Source organism: Phascolarctos cinereus, unplaced genomic scaffold, assembly GCF_003287225.1.
Source record: "Phascolarctos cinereus isolate Bilbo 61053 unplaced genomic scaffold, phaCin_HiC Scaffold_1;HRSCAF=81, whole genome shotgun sequence".
Taxonomy (NCBI): Eukaryota; Metazoa; Chordata; class Mammalia; order Diprotodontia; family Phascolarctidae; genus Phascolarctos; species Phascolarctos cinereus.
Genome location: NW_027555514.1, coordinates 235,259,802 through 235,283,114, shown reverse-complemented (window position 1 = coordinate 235,283,114; position 23,313 = coordinate 235,259,802). Strand labels below are relative to the sequence as shown.

At 40.4% G+C, this 23,313-nt stretch overlaps 1 protein-coding gene across 1 annotated transcript in view; it reads right to left on the bottom strand.

Moving 5' to 3' along the window:
• MYRFL (myelin regulatory factor like) overlaps positions 1 to 23,313 on the bottom strand; it is a 137,079-nt gene that overhangs the window by 100,110 nt on the left and 13,656 nt on the right. Inside the window, exons 3-8 of the mRNA XM_078150345.1 lie at positions 18,898 to 18,965; positions 18,580 to 18,808; positions 16,869 to 16,966; positions 9,272 to 9,422; positions 3,743 to 3,938; positions 1,559 to 1,635 (exon numbers count right to left, since the gene is read on the bottom strand). Coding sequence (XP_078006471.1) covers positions 1,559 to 1,635; positions 3,743 to 3,938; positions 9,272 to 9,422; positions 16,869 to 16,966; positions 18,580 to 18,808; positions 18,898 to 18,965 — 819 coding nt within the window. The remainder of the gene's footprint in view (positions 1 to 1,558; positions 1,636 to 3,742; positions 3,939 to 9,271; positions 9,423 to 16,868; positions 16,967 to 18,579; positions 18,809 to 18,897; positions 18,966 to 23,313) is intronic.

Below are 23,313 nucleotides of genomic sequence, written 5' to 3'. Positions count from 1 at the left end.
GTTTTGTTTTGGTTTGTTTTGGTTTTGCTAGTCTAAGGCAAATGCTTTTTCTAAAAGAGCAATTCTTAAAGTGTCATGTTTTAAATGAAAAAGCCCACTCTCCTTATAAGGAGATACCCCAGGTTTTCAGCTAAAATCCTCTACATATGAACTCTGATCCCACATGTTCCTAACATGTGTTTCCTAACAAATATATTCCGTATATGTGTGCCTATCCATGTATGCCCACTCTTCCCTCTGATGGTGTGTGTATTTTTGGGGACAGGATGCCCCAGGTTTATGGGGGAAATGTTTTATTATAACTTTCCTTAATATGTTATTTTATTTGACTCCATTGCTTCAAACTAATAGTGTTCTCTTCATACTCTATATGAAAGGTAAACACATCTCATGAATATGTTGTTTTTGCTTAATCATTTTCAGTCGTGTCCAATTCTTCATGACCCCATTTAGGGTTTTCTTGGCAAATATTCTGGAGCGGTTTGCCATTTTCTTCTCCAGCTCATTTTACAGATGAGGAAACTGAGTTAAATGACTTGCCAAGGGTCACACAGCTAGTAAGTGTCTGAGGTCAGATTTGAACTCAGGTCTTCCTGACTCTAGGCCCAGCGCTCTGTCCACTAAGCCATCTATATCATGATAGTCCTACCATATAGGTCCTCAAAATACCTTAAACCTAGAGTTGTCATTGTCTGGTGGACCTGTCCTGTGAGCAGGACATGGGGGAAGAAGGGAAAGTGTCCTGAGGTGCTACTTTTAGACTTCTCTTAAGGGTCTTCGCAGCTTCATCTCCCATTTAGTTTCTCCTAATCCAATATTACATGAAATCCTGCCCTAATGAGGCAGCAAGATGAGATCAAATTCTGTATCAGATTTCTTTTCTGCTACTATGAGAAATCAGGTGTATTCAAGTACCAGCTACACTGGCATGCTGTGGCATTATCCTACTTGTATATCAGGATAAGGTGCTTGCAAATTCAGGCCCTGGGCACAGCTTATTATCAATAAATAAAATAGCCCAACTCTCTTCATATCAAATAGGTCAAAAAGTCAAGTCCAACCCTAAGTCATTCCTCCTTCAGATGGAGTCTGTGGTCTGCCTCGCTTGGTATCAGCCCTGTGTGTTTTCTGAGTGGGAGCCCTTCCAATGCCCTCTCAACAACAGCATTTGCAAAAAAAGTAATAAGTCTGAATCGTAAGCACAGCAGGCATTCCAAATTCTGAAATTAACTCTGTCAGCATGTTAATGATGAAAATGAAAATGAAAAATCTGACTGCCATCTATCTTAAGGAGCCAAAGCCCACAGCAAAATGAGTATAAAAATAACAGTAATACAGAACAGCTTTCTATAATGCTTCCCCTCCAGAATTTCAATGCATTTTTATGAACATTGTTTTGTTGACAAACATGTGTTTGCAGCATTTACATTTTCCATCACTTCAAATCAGACTTCCCAGCGGATTTCTCTTTGAATTGCCAATAAAAGACTGACAGACAGGCTTTATTCCTGAACTGCTCATAGAAAACATTGGAGGGAGAGTAGAAGGGACCTCTTACTTGTAGGGATTGAAAATCCTTTTGCTTCGATCTGATTGAGATTGTTCAATAGCAACTATCTGATTGGTGGCCTCTACCTGTATGGAAGACCCAAAAGTTAATGCTATAGAATATGTCAATACCTAGAAATTTTTCAAATAAGTTTCCAATCCAATCAACAAATAATTATTCAGTATTTATTATATGCCAGACACTATGGGAAAAACACCAAGTCACCATCTAGTTACTCAAATAAATTCAATTATCATTTATTAAGGATTTTCTATGAGCATGGCACTTTGGGGATACTAAGGCAGAAACAAAAATAATCTCTACCTGCAAAGAACTTACATTCTCCTTGTTGAGAAAAGAAACAAATACATGAAAAGTTAAATAACAATGGTAGATTTAAATGGCAAGGCCTTGGGTGGAGCTAAGGAAAAGTGAGCAAAGGTATGGAAAGGATATTTGAGGATTAGTTGAGTAAATCAGTTTAGCTGCATTAGAGAGTTCAGGAAGGGAAATAGAGGAAGATGAAGCTGAAATGGTAGAAAGGGGCCAAATTGTAAAGGACTGTAAATAGCCCTTCTAGAGAAAACTGGGAGTCCTTTAAAGATTTTTAAGCAGGGAAATGACATGAGTGAACTCCATAGTTGGGAATCGGGCAATGGTATACAGAACCCAACTGAAGAAAGAGGAGACATAGAAGCAGAGAGACTAATTAAGAACCTATTGCAGTAACTGAAGTGTGAGGTTATGAGCTAGGGTGGTGGTGATGGAAATGGAAGGGAAGTCATGGCTACAAAGAAAGCTAAAAGGAAGACGACTTGGTAAAGCCAAGGTATGGAAGCAGGGTATACAAAATGGAAGAGCCAAAGATGGCATTGGGACAGGATGACAAAGAAAATGATTGGACCATTAATAGACACAGGAACTCAGGAGGACTGACTGGTTTTGTGGATCAAATGAGGAGTTTGATTTTATTTTTTGTTTTAGGTGTTAAATGACTTGCCCAGAGTCACACAGCTAGTAAGTGTCTGAATCTGGATTTGAATTTAGTTCCTCCTGACTTTAGGGTCCGTGCTGTATCCACTGCACCACCTAGCTGCCCCCAGTGAGCTTGACTTTAAACACACTTATTGAATCTGTGGCAACATTAAAACAAATCAGCATAAGTGGCCAGCATGTTCAGTTGAGGGTACCTAGCATAGTGCCCTGTATAGAGTAAGCACTTAATAAATCCTTGTCAAACTGGAATATGGGAGCAGAGCTTTTGAGATATAACAGTAATGCTAGAGTTTTGAAACAGAGATGATGGTTAGAATTATGGGAGGGGGAGCAACCATGTGGCCCTGAGAATTAAGTTTTCATTTTTTTTCTTTGTCTTTTCTATTCTAGGTGCAGGGAGGGGAGCCTCTGGTCTAAGAGCATGAGAATCGGGATCTAAGAACCCAGGAATCCAAGCCAGGTGTTGCAACCATCCCAGGAGTAAAGCCCCTAAAAAGCAAGGGTCCTGGATTTCAATCCAGTGGGGCTTTTAGCTGGAATTCAGTGGGACCATTGCTATGTAGGAACTGAGTTAAACTTTGAGCCTTGTGTTATGTTTGTCCTTCATTCTCCAAAACAACCATGGCATCAGGGAGATGATGACATGACTTGCAATTGACTTTTATTTGAGTAAGGGAGAACTGTGCAAGGTCACCAGCCTCACTTTCTCCTCCAGAGCCATTTGGGTCCAGTGGCCAGATATTCATCAGGATGACTGGAGATGGCCCAGGATGCCAAACTGTGAGTCTAATCCATTTCCAATCCCTAAAGACTGAAGTAGTATAGAGGGAGTATGCCCCCAAGGAGTTGGGGGGGTGTTTATATGTTTATTCTTTATCTTTGAAGTAAATTCCTTTTCGAAGCCAATCTGATGTTTATTGATTATTAAATGGTTAAATGGACCTGAGCTGCTAATCATTGGGCTCCTAAAAATGACTGGAACCCAATTAGTGGAGGCTATGCCCATGGCAGGCAAACGGACTCCTCAACCCTGTCAGGATACCAGAGAAGTGAGGGGGAGGATAAAATGAACAGCCTTGTCTTTCAGTCAGTGGGACCAGACTTAAAATATATTACATATGTTTAGTGTCAACAAAGTCCATTCAAATACACAGATGATACCTTTTTATTAAGGGTGGCTAATAAGAGAAAACTCACCTTGACTCCAAAAGCTTTCAAGTAAAACATTTCTATCGGCTTTAGCCCCAATTGGGTTTTGACAAACTGTGGATTGCCCCAAACCTGGATGTGGACGGTGATCTGGAAATGATTCTTCTTCTGACAAACAAAAGCCTCATCTGCCACAGAGAAATTAAATCCTTTGTCTGTGACCACACTGTAGCCTACATCGGGGCTAGGACAAAGAAGAGGCAAGAGAACAGTTGGGGAAATATTTCTTCCACATTTCATTTCCCTAACAATATCAGTTAAAAACAACAAAAAGCATTTTTTAAAAATATTTTGAGAATTACCCTTTGCTATATTTAATTAATTTAATTCTTTCCCCCTGAGGAAATGAAAATGATCCCTCAAGTCACAGCTGGCAGAAGTCCATGTTTGCTTTTTACCTTCTTAGAGCCAAAAAGTGTAGCCCAAGCCAAAGTGAAAATATGGTTAGCTGCTATTTTCAGTGCCCTTTGTACATTCTACACGCTGAATAAATGCTTGCTGAGTTGAGCTGAGTTAGTTGTGAGTTGACACCCACACAATCGAGCCCCACATGGAGGCTGGAAGTTAAAGCTCGCTGCAGAACGCAGCCACGCGAGGTGAATTTATTTCTTTCCATCTGAAAAAGAACGCCCCTAAATTTCGCCCAAGACCCCAAGCTCAAACAACAAGAAATCACTTGGGCATACTGATGTGTAAATGAAAAAAGGCAGTCTTCAGAAGTGAATCTTGCCAAGAATAGCTTGAAATGGAATGGGTTTATCCATACCATTTACTGAATTCCCTTTCTCACTAGAGAATCCTCACTCTAAAATCTTTTTCATCTTCTCCATCATCAGTTCATATCTAGCAAATATCTACAATTACATATTGTAGCTCTACACCAAGGGTAGGAGAGAATTTAAAGATAGTGAAATCCCTTTGGTAGTTTTTCCCATACTCAAAGGATCATAAAGCTGGAAAGTAACCTAGAGACCATCTAATCCAACCCCCTTAATTTATAGTAGAGGAAACAGACCCAGAGAGATAAGATAATTTGCCCAGGTGGGCAAATGGCAGTCAGAATTTGAACCTAGGAGGGGCAGTTAGGTGGCACAGTGGATAAAGCACTGGCCCTGGATTCAGGAGGACCTGAGTTCAAATCCGGCCTCAGACATATAACACTTACTAGCTGTGTGACCCTGGGCAAGTCACTTAACCCCACTGCCTAGCAAAAAAAAAAAAAGAATTTGAACCTAGGTCTTCTGACTCCAAATATGATGGTCTTTCCATTGTGCTATTCAGTGGTATGGTTCTTACTTTCATGTGGCTATGCAATGCTAGTTCTGCTTTAGAATACCAGCTTCTTCCTCTTTTTATATATTCTCTATCACCATGTACCCCCTTGCAGAATGGGTGAACATCTCAATAAACTGTAATGGAAAGAGCCCTGGCTGATAAAAGTCTTTGAATTGTTCATGACTTTTGGCCTAGCGATCCCACTATATGGCATATGCCCTGAGGAGGTCAAAGACAGTACAAAAATTACCACATATACCAAAACATTCATAGCCACACTTTTTGTGATAATAGAGAACTGCACACAAAGTGAATGCCCATTGGGGGAAATAACTAAATAAATGGTGGCCCCCGAATATCACAGAATATTATTAGGCCATTAGAATGATGAAGATGAAGGGCTCAGATTAGTATGGCTTCCCTTTTGTATAAACTCGTGTGGAGCAAAGTAATCCTAACAAGGAAAACAATATGCAAAATGTCCACAACAACATAAATAAGAAAAAAGATTAAGAGGCAGCCAAATTCTAATTAACTGTAATGACCAATCTCATAAGGCCCTGACAACCAAAACTTAGTTCCTTCCTCTCAGTAGAAAAGCGAGTGCCTACATATGCAGAGTATGGTAGATGCTGATAAAAGTAATCTTTGTTAATTTCTTTTTCCTGATCCTCATCTTTTTTAAGCTCTCTGCAACATTTGATGCTGTTGACTGCTTTCTCCTTCTCTCTGGATTCATAACATCCTTGGTTCTCTTTCTACCTGTATGACCTATAATCTATTGAATATCCTCTAACTACGGATGTTCACAAAGGTTTTGTCCTGGGGCATTCTTTTTGTTGGTAAATTCATCAGTTCCCTTAAGTGTAACTAACCATGCAAATGACTCCCAGCTCTACCTATGTAGACCTAAATTCCCTCCAGAGCTCCAGTCCTATACCACCAACTTCCTATTGGACATTTCCAACCGTATGTACAATAGGCATCTCAAACTCATTGTGTCTAAGGCAGAACTCAATATCTTTCTCTCAAAACTTGACCCTCTACGGAACTTCCCTCCTTCTGTCAAGGGTACTATTATCTTTCCAATCACTTGGGTTTACAATTTTGTAGCCATTTGTGACTTGAACGATTGTCTCTTTTTTGTCTTTGTTATCATCGATACTTAGGTCACAGGAGGCACTTAATAAAGCTTGTTGATTATTCTTTGTTACAAAGGAGGGTTCAATAATTGTGGGATGACAGGTTTAAGGGAAATTGAATCTGATATAAAAACAAAAGATAATAATAAACCTTACAAAGAAAAAAAGAGTGCAGAACTGGTAGTCAAGAGTCCTAAGTTCTAATCCTGGCTCTGCCATTAAGTTAGTAACTTGAGTATGATACTTTGCCTTTCTGGCCCTCATCTGTAAAAATGAAAATATTGGTCTAAGTGATTCAAGTCAAGTCCACAAGCATTTATTAAGTATTTACTATGTGCCAGGCTACTACACTACGAGCAGAAGATACAAAGAAAGGTTTAAAAAAAAGTCCCTGCCTTCAAGGAGCTCACAGTCTAATAGGAATGACAATCTACAAACAAGATGTCTAAAGGATAAATTGGGGGTAGTCTCAGAGGGAAGACACTAAGATTAAGAAGGACTGGGAAAGGCTTCTCATAGACCATAGGAATTTAGCTGAGACTTGAAGGAAGCCAGGGAAGTGAGAAGGCAGAAATGAGAGAGAACATTCCAGGCACAAGAGACATGGGAAATCTCCAGTCTGGAAATGGAGTGTCTTGTGGGAGGAACAGCAAGAAGGCCAGTGTCTAATTGATTCGAATTAGCTCAACAAACATTTAAGTGCCTAGTATATTTTAGGTATTGTGATTTATAAAGTCCATTTAAAAATTCTTTAACAGGGAAGAAATTGAAGGGTTTTTAAAAAATGTTTTTCTCTGTAACTCAAAAGAAGAAAACTTTAACAGATTTCTTGGGAAGAAAGTGTTTGAACATCCTTGGCAAAAAAAAAATAAAAAGTATACCTACGCTATCAAATGTTTCTAATCCCAGATCCATTGAGTAACCTTAGCAGATCGTTATGAGGAGATGTAATTATAGTAGAAACCAGAGGAAGAAAAATCCATCAATGAAAGGAATGATAATGAAGACTTGTCTTACATCATCTGGGAACTTTCTATTGACTCAGGTTTTCTGAACTAATCTGTTCATTTGTTCACTTTAAGACTAGGGGCATTGGATTGTATAGTTTTCATAAAAGCATTCTTAGTGACTTGAATCAAGAAAAATCCCTTTGGGATAACCTTAATTAGTACTTTTCCATCAAGGAAATGAAAATGACAGAACTGATCTGATTTAAAGGAAAGTTTCCAAAGAGCATGGTAAAGGCTTCACAGCAGAGAGGAAGGAGGGATGGATTTAGTCTAGTAGAAGGAGTATTGGACATAGGAGAGTGGAGGGAACACCAAAGGCCTGGGTTCAATCCTGGCTCTGTCAGTTATAATATGGATGACTTTGAGACACTCATCACTTCTCTGGTCTCAATCTTCTCCTCTGAAAGATGGGGGCGGGAGAGGGAGAGGAGGGGGGGAGGGTGTCAGCCCAAGCAATCTCTAAAGTAGATTGTGGCTCTCGGACTATTAAAAGTCCACATTTTTGATGATTGTTCTGAAAAAATAGCTATTTCTGACTCTAGATTAGCATTATTGGCACAAGAATGGCAGTTCAGCTTTGTACATCAGAATTTGCAAAAGGTGAGCTTAGAACTTAAGGTTTAGAAAATCAGGATAAGGCCTGCAGAATTTAAGCAAATCTCTGTTCAGTGCCTTAGCTATATTGCTTTGGAGTGTTTTAAAGATTCCTAATACCTCTGTGACAAGCCAGATGGACATATTTAAGATAAAAATGGGCTCTTGAACCTAAAGGAGGAGCTGAAATTGAAAGGTCTGTATCCTGACCCTGTTGGAAAAACCCCAACCCTGTCAGAATACCAACTTTCTCTATAGATCAGGCAAGGGTCTTTGTTTAAGGGTGGGTCCAATTGTGACAGGATAGGAGGTTTAAGGGGAATTGAATCTGAAATTTAAAAAAAAAAAAAAGGCAATAACAGGGGCCGCTAGATGATGCAGTGGATAGAGCACTGGCCCTGGAGTCAGAAGGACTTGAGTTCAAATATTACCTCAGGCACTTAATATTTACTAGCTATGTGACCCTGGGTAAGTCACTTCACTCTGATAGCCTCACCAAAAAAAAATATTAATAAAAACTATTTTTTTAAAAATGCAATAATAGACCTTAAGAAAAAATGAAAGTACAGGTTACTCCTTAATCATCCAAGTAGAATGAGCAGCTACGTCTGCATGGCAAGTTGGGGGAAGAGAAAGTGGGTAATGGGTTCGTGGTTGGAGTAGAAGGGAGACTCTTTGTTCCCTCCTGCTGGTGTAAGGACAAGGGGGGTCAGTGTAGACTCAAGACCTTTCATCATCTTAGTTACCCTGCTATGAACACTCTACAATTTGTCCATGTCTTTTAACTATGATGCTCAGAAATAAACACAATAGTCCAAATGGAGTGCGACCCAGGCAGAGTGGACTGGGACTAACACCTCCCAATTCCTGGGATTTCTGCCCCTCCTAATGCACCACAAGATCAAATTACCTTTTTTTTTTTGGCTGCCACATCACATGGCCAATGCATATCAAGTTTAATTCAATAGCTAAAACGCCCAAATCTTTATTCAGAACAAGTGATCCAAAAAACTTAGAGATGGAATGAACATTTTACTACTCAACCAAGAATGGCCTCAGAGTTCAATCCGTTCCTTCATTCATTTACAAATATTTATTAAACATTAATTTATTCAATAAGCATTGATTAAGCACCTACTGTGTGCAAAACAACGCTAAATCCTTGAAGAGATTTAAAATTTAGATAAGTGCAATGGGCTTGGTTCTGAAAATTCTTGGCTAAAATGTAGATGGTTCACAGTCTAGCCGTGACAGGCGGGTGAAAAACAAACCAATGGAAAAAAATCTGAGATCTTAACAATGACCTCTGCTTAAATTTAGAAATTCAGTCTGGGCGTAGAGCTCCAACTTGAGTTCAGAGTTAATATTTTTTTCCAATCTCACTGCTCAGGAACAGATTAAAAAGAGAGCTTTTCTAATCTTTACAATCTTCCACTTTCAGTTTCCAGCTCAGCAGCTTCAGTAGGGAATCACAAAGTTTCCCAAAGGACACTTACAGTTCTTCATAATGACTGTTCAGTAAGCTGTGCCAGGGGGTAGCTTGATATGGCTTCCATTTCAGGGAAGGGCAGCCCTTCTCCAAAGAGGCTGTGTTCTGTCCATCGCCACAATTTTCATGAGCTTCTGCACCATAATCCCTGCCCACCACTGCAGAGAAAGACGCACATTAGAACATCCCTAGGATTTTTCCAAGAACCACATTCAAATTCATAATACCAGATTACAGCCCAGGTCCTGAAATCAGGAAGACCTGAGTTCAAATCTAGCTTCAGACACTTTCTCCCTGAGGTAGCACAGTGTATAGAGTACCAGGCATGCAGTCAGGAAGACTCATCTTCCTGAGTTCAAACCTGGTCTTAGACACTTACTAGATGTGTGACCCTGGGGCAAGTCACTTCATTTGCCTCAGTTTCCTCATCTGAGAAATGAACTGGAGAAGAAAATGACAAACCACTCCAGTACTGTTGCCAAGAAAACCCTAAATGGGGACACGTAGAGTTAGACACAAATGAACAACAGCAACAAATAACCTGAGTAAGTTACTTGATCTCTGTTTGCCTTAGTTTCCTTACCTATAAAATGGAGATAATAATAGCATAGAGTTGTCCAAAAGTGAGACATAAAAAAATAGTCAAATTAGATGCCCTCAAAGATAGCTTCCAGTTCTAACTATGATTCCTTGTCCTGGATACTATTCCTCTCTCTTCATCTGTGTTTTTTTTTTTAGAAGCCACGTATTATTGACTTGTCTGAATTTTCAGCTCCTTAAAGCTTTTGAATCTTTTGAACACAAACTGTTATCTTTTCATACTTTCCTCATCCTGACTTTGATTTCTTGAGCTGAATTACAACTTTGCATTTATCTCTATTAAATTTTATCCTACTAGATTTGGACCAGTGTACTAGCCTGTCCTCATCACCTCAACTTTTCCTTTCTCTATTCCTTCCAACCTACCTCATTGACCCACACCCCTAACAGCAGAAGTGTAGATCCAAAAATGGTGGAACCAGAGGGAAAGTATATAGGCTTTATTTCAGAGATGCTACATGTGTTCTCTTAGAGAAAATATAGTTAGCCTGTGGCAGATTTGAAAATGCTTTATTTTCCCCTTATTCATCTGATTTTTCCCCTTACTAGTAATTCTGTCGTATGTCCTAAAGAAAAGCATCTGTTTTGAGATACTTTGCCCCCTTGAGATGCTCAAAATGTGTTTTTGCTGGAAACAATGTTATTACCTGTCAACTAAACACAAAGTTGACTTTTTTTAGAGATAACATATCACCAAACTGTGTAGCCTTTGACCTAGTGACCACTACAAGGCCCTATATCCCAAAAAAGATCAAAGAAAGAGGAAAAGGACCTATGTGTACAAAAAGGTTTCTGCCAGCTTTTTTTTTTTTATTGTGGCAACAACCAGAAACTAAAGAGGTGCCTGTCAATTGTGAGAATGACTGAACAAATTATCACTTATCAATGTAATAGAATATTATCATATCACAAGTAATTGTGAAAATGCCAGTCTCAGAGAAACCTAGAAAGACTTGTCTCAACCTATGCAGAGTGACATGAGCAGAGCCAAGAGAATAATTTATATAATAATACTCTTGTAAAGGCAAACAACTGTGAAAAGCTTAGGAACTCTGATCAATGCAATGACCAAGTATCGTTTCAGAGGACTTATTATGAAACATGCTACCTGACTCCAAATGCAGAATGAGATATACATTTCTGAATGTAGACAATGAGGGAATTTGTTTTGTATGTGTGTGTATGCATATATATGATGTGATATATATATATGTATATATATATATATATATATATGTATATATATATATACACACACACATACACACATACACACACACACACACATGCATATATATGTAAATGTGTGTGTACAAAACAAGGGTTTTGGTTTTCTTTTTTTTGCCCAATGGCAGACAGGAGATTAGGGAGGGAGAAGAGTCTTGCCATAGGGTTGCCTCAAAATATGGAAAAGAAAAGAAAGAAAAGAGTCTTTTTTTTTCAAGTAGAGGGAGGAAAAGAAAACAAATGCTTGTTAACTGAAAAAGTGAGTAAAATAAAATAAAAGCTACATTATATCATCCCAGAGGCAGCTAGGTGGTGCAGTGGATAGAACACTGGCCCTAGAGTCAGGAGGATCTGACTTCAAACCCATCCTCAGATACTTGACACTTATAGCTGTGTGATCCTGGGCAGGTCACTTAATCTTGATTACCACAAAAAAAAAATGCCCAGCTAGTAAGTGTGTGAGGCCATATTTGAACCCAGGTCCTCCTGACTCCAGGGCTAGTGCGCTATCCACTGCACCACTCAGCTGCCCCCTCAATTTGTTTTCTATTAACTCTAGGATCTAATACCAATTCATTTCTTAATCAGTTAAAGCCCTTTCCTACTTAGAGCCAACCTATCTACAAACCTGGGACTATTCCAATCACAGAATCTCAGGGTTGGAATGGACCTCAGAGGTCATTGAGCCCAACTCAAATCAGAACAAGGATTTGCTGTCCAACAAACCTGACAAATGCCCTTCAAACTTTCACTGGAAAACCCTCCAAGAGTGGGAACTAACTACCTCCCCAGAAAGGCAGCCCATTCCACTTGTGAATAATACCAAGACAGGTTGAATAAGGATAACAATTAGGATATTAATAGCTGACACTTAATAAAATGAGTTTTGAGATTTTTAAAGGGATTCATATACATTATTTCATTTGATCCTCACAACTCTATGAGTAAAGTACAATTGTCACCCTATTTTACCAAGGGGAAAGTGAACCTCAGAGAGAGGAAGGAAGTGGGATTAGGAAAGAGAAAGGAGAGGGGAAGGAAGAAGGAAGTCGGAGGGAAAGTGGGAAGGAGAAAGAGGAGGACACGGTAGAGAGAGGGATGCGAAGGAGAAAGGAAGAGAGAGAGTGAGGGGAAGGGAGAGGGTGAGAGGAAGGAAGGGGGACGGAAGGAGGGAAAGAGTAAGGGGGAGAAGAAGGGAGAGGGGAAGGAAGGGAGAAAGAGGAATTGAAAGGGAGGAGAGAAAGAAGAAGGAGAGGGAAAAGAAACTGGGGAAGATACGATATTTGTCTTTTGAGGACTCTGAAAAACTCACGTTAAAAAGGAAGTAAAACAGGGCAGCTAGGTGGATAGAGCACCGGCCCTGAAGTCAGGAGGACCTGAGTTCAAATGCGGCCTCAGACCAAACACTTGACACTTACTAACTGTGTGTCCATGGGCAAGTTACTTAGCCCCAATTGCCTAAAAAAATAAAAAAGGAAGTAAATTTAAAGGGCCTAGAAGGCAAAACTGGAGTCACAGGTAGAAACTTCAGAAAGGCAGCTATCTGGTCAATATATCTTCCTAACAATCAGTATTGTCCAAAGTGCAATGGGCTGCCCTTCACTACACATCTCCAAGTACACAGTATGAATGGCACCAGTGATGGAAAAGAGACCAGATGGCCTCTGAACTTCCTTCCAACTCTGAGATTCTGGAACCCTGGTCTGGGGTTCAAACTACACATATTAAAAAACATGCTAGGTCACCTCTTGTTTGCCAACATCCACCCCCACCCCTCCAGGATGAATGTTACAGTTGCCATCCCACCTAACAACTGTGGATCTTGAATCCTCTAAGTTTGGAAATGTGGGACATTTAGCCTGGGATAGGACGCTGTCCAGCAGCAGCAGATCACTGAAATCTCCTCCCTGAATTAATTTTAAAAATATATATCACCAAGCCCCCTTGCCCACATTTGCCTGGGCTCTTTCCGTGACAATGAAGGCTGCACTTTCCCCAAGCCTGCTGCTAGGCACCCCTTCCCTTTCCTTTGCCTCTCCAGGTTTCAGGCTGAGAGAACGTGCCACAGCTCGCCCACGTATGTAAATTCTCCCACCTCGCCAACAAAAGGGCCATCAAAAGAAGAGACAGGTCTGAGTTACTTGGGTTTCGTTTCTTTTCTGACTGTCTTTCTTTAGAACCTGAGCACCTGACCTGCTCATTTTGGTATTCCTATTGTTTTCTGGTAGCAATTACCCTCAGAGACCTTTTCAGTGACCTGAGCAGACATTTAAAGAAAACTTCCAACAAAGTATCTCAGGATTTCCTGTTGGCTATGAAACCTCTGAATCCTCTGGAGACCATGAAAAGCAATTGGGGGGGGGGGTGGGGAAGAGAGGAGGGAGGGATAGACCCCAGCGCACTATGGAAAGAATGAGCTATTAATCAGGAGTAGCAGGGCAGATTTTGTCACACATGTGAGGTCTGAGTATCCTGTCCCTGAACCACAAAAAAACTGGCTAGCAGAAAGGGAAGCCTTGTGGAGAGATGAGCAAGGCCAGTCTCGTCTGGTCACACCCAGGCCAATGGGATGCGGCTGGAGTTCTCACGCTCCTCACTCCCTGACTAAGCTGCAGGCCTCTGCCTTAAACACTGGCATTTCCTACACTTGAACAGTACTTATAGTACTACTATAGAAGTTACTATTATAGTATTGCTACCCTAATAATAGAATAGGCATTACTAGTTTAATGGAATGGATCCATTTCAGCTAATCTGCCTATAAAGAGAATTCTGTGGACTTCTATTTTAAAAGCAGGAATATATTTCCATGAGGGTGGAGGTAGGGGAGGGGAAAGGAAACCCCTTAATATACTAAATTCAGCATCGTGAAATAGAAAAAAGGGATCTGGGCCCAGCTCTGCCACCGGGTTTGTTATGTGACCTTGAGAAGGTCAGTCTCCCCAATCCAGCCTGTACCTAGGCCGCTAAATAGTGCAATGAATCCTGCCTCAGACACTTGGTAGCTATGTGAGGAAGGAAGGAAGGAAGGAAGGAAGGAAGGAAGGAAGGAAGGAAGGAAGGAAGGAAGGAAGGAAGGAAGGAAGGAAGGAAGGAAGGAAGGAAGGAAGGAAGGAAGGAAGGAAGGAAGGAAGGAAGGAAGGAGGGAGGGAGGGAGGGAGGAAGGAAGGAAGGAAGGAAGGAAGGAAGGAAGGAAGGAAGGAAGGGAGGAGGGAGGGAGGGGGGAGGGAGGGGAGGGAGGGAAGGAAGGAAGGGAAGGAGGGAAGGAAGGAAGGAAGGGAGGAGGGAGGAGGGAGGGAGGGAGGGAGGGAGGGAAGGAAGGAAGGGAGGAAGGAAGGAAGGAAGGAAGGAAGGAAGGAAGGAAGGAAGGAAGGAAGGAAGGAAGGAAGGAAGGAAGGGAAGGGAGGAAGGAGGGAGGGAGGGAGGAGGGAAGGAAGGAAGGAAGGAAGGAAGAAGGAAGGAAGGAAGGAAGGAGGAAGGAAGGAGGAAGGAAGGAAGGGAGGAAGGAGGGAGGGAGGAGGGAGGGAGGGAGGGAGGGAGGAAGGAAGGGAGGAAGGAAGGAAGGAAGGGAGGAGGGAGGGAGGGAGGAGGAAGGAAGGGAGGGAGGAAGGAAGGAGGAGGAAGGAAGGAAGGAGGAAGGAAGGAAGGAAGGAAGGAAAGGAGGGAGGAAGGAGGAGGGAGGAAGGAAGGAGGGAGGAAGGAAGGGAGGGAGGAAGGAAGGAAGGAGGAAGGAAGGAAGGAAGGAAGGAAGGAAGGAAGGAAGGAAGGAAGGAAGAAGGAAGGAAGGAAGGAAGGAAGGAAGGAAGGAGAGGAAGGAAGGAAGGAAGGAAGGAAGGAAGGAAGGAGGAAGGAGGAGGGAGGAGGGAGGGAAGGGGGGAGGGGGGAGGGAGGGAGGGAGGGAGGAAGGGAGGAAGGAAGGGAAGGAAGGAAGGAAGGAAGGAAGAAGGAAGGAAGGAAGGAAGGAAGGAAGGAAGGAAGGAAGGAAGGAAGGAAGGAAGGAAGGAAGGAAGGGAGGGAGGGAAAGAGAGGGATATAAAGAAGGATGAGAGAGAAGGAGGGAAGGGAAAAGAGGGGAATAGAAGGGAAGAAAATAGGGTAGGAGGGAGGAAAAAAGAGAGGGAAGGAAGGGAGGAAAGAAGGGAGGAAGGAAAGGAGGGAAAGAGGGAGAAAGTATAAAGTGTTTACTATGTATAAAGGGCTCAGGAAACAAATAGAAGCAAAATGACAGTCCCTGCCTTCAAGGAGCTTACATTCTAATGGGAAGTCACAATCTCTTTGGGCCTCAGTTTCCTCATCTGTAAAATGAAGATATTAATAGCACCTATCTCACAGGGTTGTAGTGAGGATCAAATCAAAAGAAATAATATAGGTCAACCTTGAAGTGCCATATAAATGTTTAGCTGATATTATTATTATTATTATTACCTAAATAGGAATTCTCTTCTATGACAACTCTGCTAATTCTCCCTCTTTGTGAAGACCCCTAGTGAGGTTGGACATGACCAAGGCAGCCCATTCCTACTTTTTGTTATTATTCAATTGTTTCGATCATGTCCAACATTCTGTGACCCCATTTGGGGTTTTCTTGGCAAAGATACTAGAGCGGTTTGCTATTTCCTTCTCCAGGTTAATTTACAGATGAGGCAAACAGGGTTAAGTGACTTGCCCAGGGTCACACAGCTAGTAAGTGTATGAGGCCAGATTTTAACTCAGGAAGATGAACCTTCCTGACTTCAGGCCCAATACACTATCAGTATGCCACCCAGTTGCCAAAATATATAGGATTATATTTGTATATCACTTTTACGTGTGTATTTTCTATATAATATATGTTTATATATTATAAAAATATATTAGTTATATGTCACATAAAATAAATTGTGTAGTTATCTAATTTTTTACAAAATGTTACCAAAATATATTTTAAACAATTTTACTGACCCCAGGTTAAGAACCCCTGCTCTAGGATTTATTATTATTGCATTAAACTAAACAGCTCCAATTTTACCGATTCTTTAAGTACAAAATTCTCCTTTAAAAAACCTGACATTTAGATAACGTTTAATATATGTTATCTCTTTTACAACTCTATACGGTAAGTGATACAGTTGTGATTAACCCCACTTTATGAACAAGTAGTCTGAGATTGAGAAAGGCTGGCTAATGCCCAGGGCCACATAGCTGGTGAACATCAAAGTTGGGATCTGACCCCAGGTCTTTCCAACTACAAGTCCAGCATTTCATCCACCACTATAAGTAAGGAAGGAGGTAAGTGCTGACTTCTACAGAAGAATTCTGAATTCCCTATGGATTGCTTTTATTATGATAAAAATAGGTCTTGGGAACCTGGTGATTTAGACCAAGTATTAAAGGGAGGAAAAGGAACTGAAAAGCCTTCCTGCCATCTACTCTAGGGAAATCCTCATTAAGCACACTGACCAGCAAGCGTTATCCTGTGCGGGTCACCTCATGCCACAAAAGCCCAGGCTCCATCCACCAGCCCTTGACAATGACTGTCTCTCCTAGCAGCGGCTCTGAGGTTTCACTCTACCACACTGGAGGGGAAACATGACTCAAAGAACAATACCACTTCCTGGGAAAGCAAACATGACCCCTGTCTAAGATTGTGGATCAAAACGTTACATCTAAGAGACAGCAGCACATAATGGCAGCTCATCGTCAAGAGCAGAAGCATTTCCAAGAGTTATCCACCAGCAGGAGAAAGAACCTATTTATTCGCTAAGGCTGAGTTCTTTTCTCATCTATATTTTGCTTACTTGTTCTGTAGTCTCTAGCCCACAGCAGACAGTCTTCCTCCTCCTTCTCTTCTACCACCTGAGAATACTTTCTCTTTTTGGTTGGTGGCGGTAAGACCCTGAAATGAAAACAATGTAATCTGTTAGTCTTTCTCTTTTACTCCATTCATGTTTTATCAAGTGAAGTTTAATGAGTCAGGTCTAACCTCTATACCTAATTGTGATTTCCTCTGGTGAGGAGACCTTGACCCTTACCCTTCTCTACATCTTTTCCAGAAAGGAGATAGAGATATAGATAGACATGTGTGTGTCTGTATGTGTGTATACATATATGTATATGTTCATCACATACATCCATCATATATATGTCCATCTTTTATATACATATATAATATATATCCATCATATATGTAGCCATCATACATATATCCATATGTCCATCATATACATTCCTATCATATATATGTCCGTGTGTATGTGTGTGTGTATGATGTATAATGTTTTTTTAAATAATCTGATAAGGTATTCCACGTTCCCAGAGCTCACTTAGAGAAAAATAATATGTACTTAATCTCAGTATAATTTAACCGTGTTAGTAGATAACCCTTTCCTCACTGGGAGTTTGAGTATCATTTCTGATGCCCTTTAATCTTGGTAGCACCGTATAGACTAAAGTTCTTAACTTTTCTTGTGTGATGGGCAAACTGGAAAAGCCTATGGGTCCCTTTTCAGAATAATGTTTTTAAATTAATAAATTAAACACACAAGACTACAAAGTAAATCGATCATACTGAAATACAGTCATTTAATTTTTTTTCAAAGTTCATAGACTGTCTGGTTAAGAATTTTTATTCTAGTTTTTTTTTTAAGTAGGTTAAGGGCCAGGATAATTTAATGCTTAATGTTAATTGCTTTTTTAAGAGAATTGCTTTGCTGTTGTTTAGGTTTGGGGTTTTTTCAATCCCTAAAGCATCCTGGCCGGTCAGATAAACAATGCTTTCCTGGGCATCCAGAATCCTCCCCTGTATTTTTCTGACCTTTTACCTTTTCATTCAATTAGAGACCTTTGGGATTTTATTGAGCCTTTTCTTCAAAGATTCTCAGTCAAAAACAATGGACCAATACAGTGTCTCATAAATGTCTCAACAGTGCCATCTTCTGGCAAGGCTCGCACCCATTATTTTTCTGAACCAGGGATTCTTAACCTTTATGTATGTGATGGATCCCTCTGGTGGTAAACTGAAGCCTATGGCCCCCTTCTCAGAGCAATGTTTTTAAGTGAATAAAAGAAAAAATGTGGATTACGAAGGAAAACAATTATATTGAAATAAAGACATAATTTTTTCCCATCCAAGTTCACAGCCACCTCCTCCCCCACAACCACCGAAATACTCAAAATTTCAATTAAGTTTAGAGAAAATAAAGATTTTTTTTTCCCCATTCAATTTTATGGACCCCTGAAATCTACCCACAGACCCTGTGGGATCCAAGAGCTTGTGTTTTTACATATACTTTGATAACTGCATTTCAATATAATTAGTTTCTTTTGTATTTTATTTGATGCAATTAAAAACATTTTTCCAAGAAAGGGTCCCTTGGCATCTGCCAAAGGGGCCCATGATACCCAACAAGTTAAAAATCTCTACTCTAAATCACTAATTTTAAGAATCACGATAGCTTTGGAGATTGCTTCTGCTATTAAGCCTATTGTAAAAATTCTCTGGCCATTTACCGTGGGCTGTGGTGCAGTCTTGGTTGGGGATAAGAACAATTTGAGTCCAAGTGGGAGGATGTAGGCTGGTCCCAAGGAGCCTCAGCATTACTGATCTTCAGACAACAGTCATGGAACCCACTTGAAGGATATCCAATGGTGTTCATTTCATATATATTCTCAGGCGGGTTAGGAAGCATCTTTCCAGGTGTGGAGTGCTGTAACATAGCAAGAGGTCTAGCACCAGCTCCTGGAAGAAGGAGCAGATGAGAAAGAATTTCTCACAATCCAGCATCCAGTAAAATAAAAAGAACCATGACAGTGAGAGATGTCACTCACCTTTGACCTGAGGAGGAGGGCTCGGATCTGATCCAGAGTAGGGGGGAGTGTCAGGTAACTGGTTCTGCCTAGGGGACAGACATAGGATTTATTTTTTCCCCTGCCTCTTTCTTCAGTAAGGTGTCACCTCTTTCTGAAGACTCCCCTGTCCCAGTTCAAATAATATACAAGTTCCCCGATGGCACTGATGGTCTGATTTTCACCTTTGTATTCCTAGCACCTAACATAGCACCCTCGAATATAGCAGAACTTAATAAATATAACTGAATAAAACTCTTAACTAGTGTGGGCAGGTTGGAGGTTTAGTGGAGCACTAAAATTTAGGGGCTGCTGACAGTATTTATATTCTGTCTGCAGTTAGAAACAACTGAATTTGTATCTGGTTAGCATAATGGGCTGCAAGGGAATGCTTATCCCTATGAATTAAATTGAAAATGAAATTGAAAATAAAAAATGAATTAAATCCCAGGATACCATTCAGTTATCAAACTCCTGTTTTATTAGTAAGAATAAAGAGTTAAACTACAAAGTAATCAGAAGGTAGGGACTAGAAGCTTCTTCACCCCAGGGTGAGCTTCTTTTTGGCCCACCCCTAAATGTTTCCTCCTCCCCTCACCCCCAAGTAAAAGAATTGTCCCAAGATCCAAAATGGAGTTAAAGTTTTGTTACAATCAGGGACAGAACTAAGAGGGTGGCAATTGTACCAGTTCTCAGACCATTTGGGGGAAGACAGAAGAGCCAGGTCGTATCTACTTCTATTTGAAACCAACCAGGATAAATAGAATCTATGGTTTTATTTTAGATAAAGTGAGATAAGATGAGATTTCTAAGGAATCACTATTGCCCTTCTGGGTGAGCCCACAACAGCATTGTCTTCAGTTTGGTTGGGGATGGGAGTAGCAGTGTGGTTGGAGGGAAGTGACTAGTAATCCTCAGGTATAGAATGCTGCTGTCTTAAATTCCCAACTCCACTACTGACTCTCCAGATTTTTCCATCCCCTTCCCAGTAGCTTTCTCACATTGGAGATGGCTCTGCCCCTCAAGACTTCTCATGACTGTCGAATACCCAGTCTGGACCACCATTTCATAGTCTATTTTACATGTTGGTTTCCCCCATTAAACTGTAAGCTTCTTGAGGGTGGGAAATGTCTTTTAGCTTGTACAGGGTGTCCCAAAAAATCTTAGTGCAGTTTTAAGCTCTATCAACTCACCTATCTATCCATATGAATCACTGCCCTCCTCCATCCCTATGGCTCTTCTAACCCTCTTCTGTATGGCCCTAACTTGTCTTTGACCTCATTGCTCTTGGACTCAGACCATGATTTCATGCCTAGAACCCTGGATCTCATGGATTTCTGATTTTGACCTTCCGAACCTGTTCCTGGTTGCTATCTGGTAACTTGAACAAGGTATTCTTTTTGGATCATGTTGCCATGTTGATTCTCTTTCATTTAGTTGTTGGTGTTCAGTCATGTCCAGCTCTTTGTGGTCCTCTTTGGGGTTTTTTGGCAAAGATACTGGAGTAGTTTGCCATTTCCTTCTCCAGCTCATTTAACAAATAAGAAAACTGAGGCAAATAGGCTTAAGTGACCTACCCAGGGTCATACAGCTAGTAAGTATCTGAGTCTGTATTTTAATTCAGAAAGATGAGTCTTTCTGACTCCAGGCCTGGCACTCTATCCACTTTGACACCTAGCTGCCCCTCTTATTTAGTAATCATTGCCTAATCCATAGCATCCTCTGTAACATATAGCTTCAGATTCTATACTGAACCTTCTTCCCTTTTCCCCCTAGGGTCTATCAATTGGTAACTACCGGATTTATAACTTATATGCAAATGACTCCCAGATCTCCATATTCAGTTTGAGTTCTTCTCCCAAGCTCTAACTAGTCAAGCATACCCAATTGCTTTATTGGACATTTCAAACTGGATGTCCCATAAACATCTCAGACTCAACATGTAGAGACAACATGGCAGAGAGGACAAGATGCCAGTCTTCAGATTGGGAAGACTCAGGTACAAATTCTGCCTCTAATACAACCCCATGATCTTGGAAAATTGCTTAAATTCTCAGAGCCTTATTCTTAACATCTGTAAAATAGTCCAACAGACTATTGGTCCTTTAAGGACCCTTTCATCTCTGAATCTATGATTCAATGTACAAAACAAACTGATCATCTTTCCTGTAAGTCTTCTCCTTTCCCAAAGCTCACTGTTTCTATCAAGAGCATTACAGTCCTTCTAATCACTCAGGCATATAATCTCAGAATTATCCTTGCCCCCTCATTCTCCTTTACCCCATAAACCCAATCACTTGCCAAATTTTGCCATTTCTACCTTCACATCTCTTACATTTGTTCCCTTCTCTCTATTCACCTGGACACCATCCTGGTTCAGGTCCTCAACACCCTTCACCCAAACTACTGCAATTAGCCTCTTTTTTTCTGACTTCTGGGTTTTTCTTTCTTTTTTTTTTTTCCTTATTTCACTTTATTTTATTTTTTGAAGGCAAGAACAAAAAAAACATTTATTAAACACAACATTATAATTTCTATTTTTTCCTAGTTCAGTTACTTAAGAACACTAAAGGAAAACAAATACTGTCCATTGCAAACATGCCAAGATTATTCATCACAAAGAGCTGAGAGACCTCAAAGGCCATATAGTCTAACCCATGACTTTAAGAATCACTTTAATAATTTTTTTATTAAATATAGCTATTCATGAATAATAGCTAACATTTCTTTAGAGCTTTAAACAGTCTCTTAATCAGCCTCCCTGCCTCCACTCTCTCCTCTCCAATTCAGACTTTGCACAGATGCCAAAGTGATTTCCCTTAATTAAATATGCCTGACCATGTCACTCCCCTCTTCAATAGACTCCAGCGTCTTGCCATTACCTCTAAGATAAAATATAAATACCACTGTTTGACGTTTAAAGCCTTCGCAACCTGGCCCTAACCTACCTATTATAAATTATTTCCCACTTTTGGTGTTCTAGAGTCCAATTAAATAGACCTTCTTACTTTAGGGCAGCTAGATAGTACAGTGGATAGAGTGGTAGGTCTGGAGTCAGAAAGACCTGAGTTCAAATCTGACCTCAGATACTTAAGCTCTGTGACCTCAGGCAAATCACTTAACCTCAGTTATTGTCTCAACTGGTAACAGTTATCAGGTGATAACTCAGTTATCATCTGGAGTACTATATTTGGTACTGAGCCCCATGATCTAATTTTATTTATCTATTTTTTATAGAGTTAAGTGATTGCCTAGGGTCACACAGTTAGTAAGTCTAGAGCAGGATTTGAACTCAGGAAGATGAGCCTGACTCCAGGCTTGGTACTCTATCCACTTGTGCCAAAGATAGCCAAGAAAGACTTACAGAGAAGATTGCTTAAAATCTCTTAGTAATCTATTCTTTTATCACTGTTTACAGACAATTCTTTTTAAAAATTTTTTATTGATATCTTGTTTTTATATTACTTTTATTTCCAAATATATATACCTCCCCCTTCCCTACCCAGGGAGCCATCCCAAATGAATAAAAAAGGGAGTATAAAAAGAAGTTCAAGCAAGCTAACCAGATGTGAAATCAAACAGCATAGACAACGTCCCAGACCTATACTCGTCTCAACCCTACAAAGGAGGGAGGGATGTTCATTTTCTCCTCTCTTCTTCTGAACCAGACTTAATCATTATAATGTCACAGTTTTCAGTCTCACCTTTTTTTTCTTTAATTTTATTTTGTTGAAGTCACTTTAAAGCAGCTAATTGGATACAGTGCTGGACCTAAAGTCAGGAAGACTTCTTCCTGAGTTCAAATCTGGCCTCAGGCACTGATTGGCCATGTGACCTTGTTTGCCTCAGTTTCCTCATCTGTATAATGAGCTAGAGAAGGAAATGGCAAACTACTTCCATATCTTTGCCAAGAAAACCCCAAATGGGGTCATGAAGAGTCAGACATGACTGAGACAAATGAACAAGTCACTTTAAGTTGTTTTTCTGGTCCTGCTACATCATTTTATATTGTTTCATCTAAGCTATCCCAGGTTTCTCTATATTTTTCATATTCAACATTTCTCACAGTGCAATAACATTCCATTACCTTCTTCCACCTGCCACAATTTGTTTAACCATCCCCCAACAGACGGGCTTTCACTTTGTTTCCAGCTATCTGCTACTACAAAAAGTTACAGCCTTAATTCTATCCCAAATCTCATGTGCTAGAAGTTCTTAAGTTGGCTTTCTAATGCAGTCTGACAACCACAAGCTCAAGAATCTTGCTAATGTTCACCAGTTTGTTTTTAGCCCTCATGACAAGCTTATGTCCATTGAGCAAAAGGAATTTCCACCAATTGAAAGTCTCTTCTGTTTTCTTTGGCTCTAGAGAAAAAGCATGACATCATGAGTCACTCA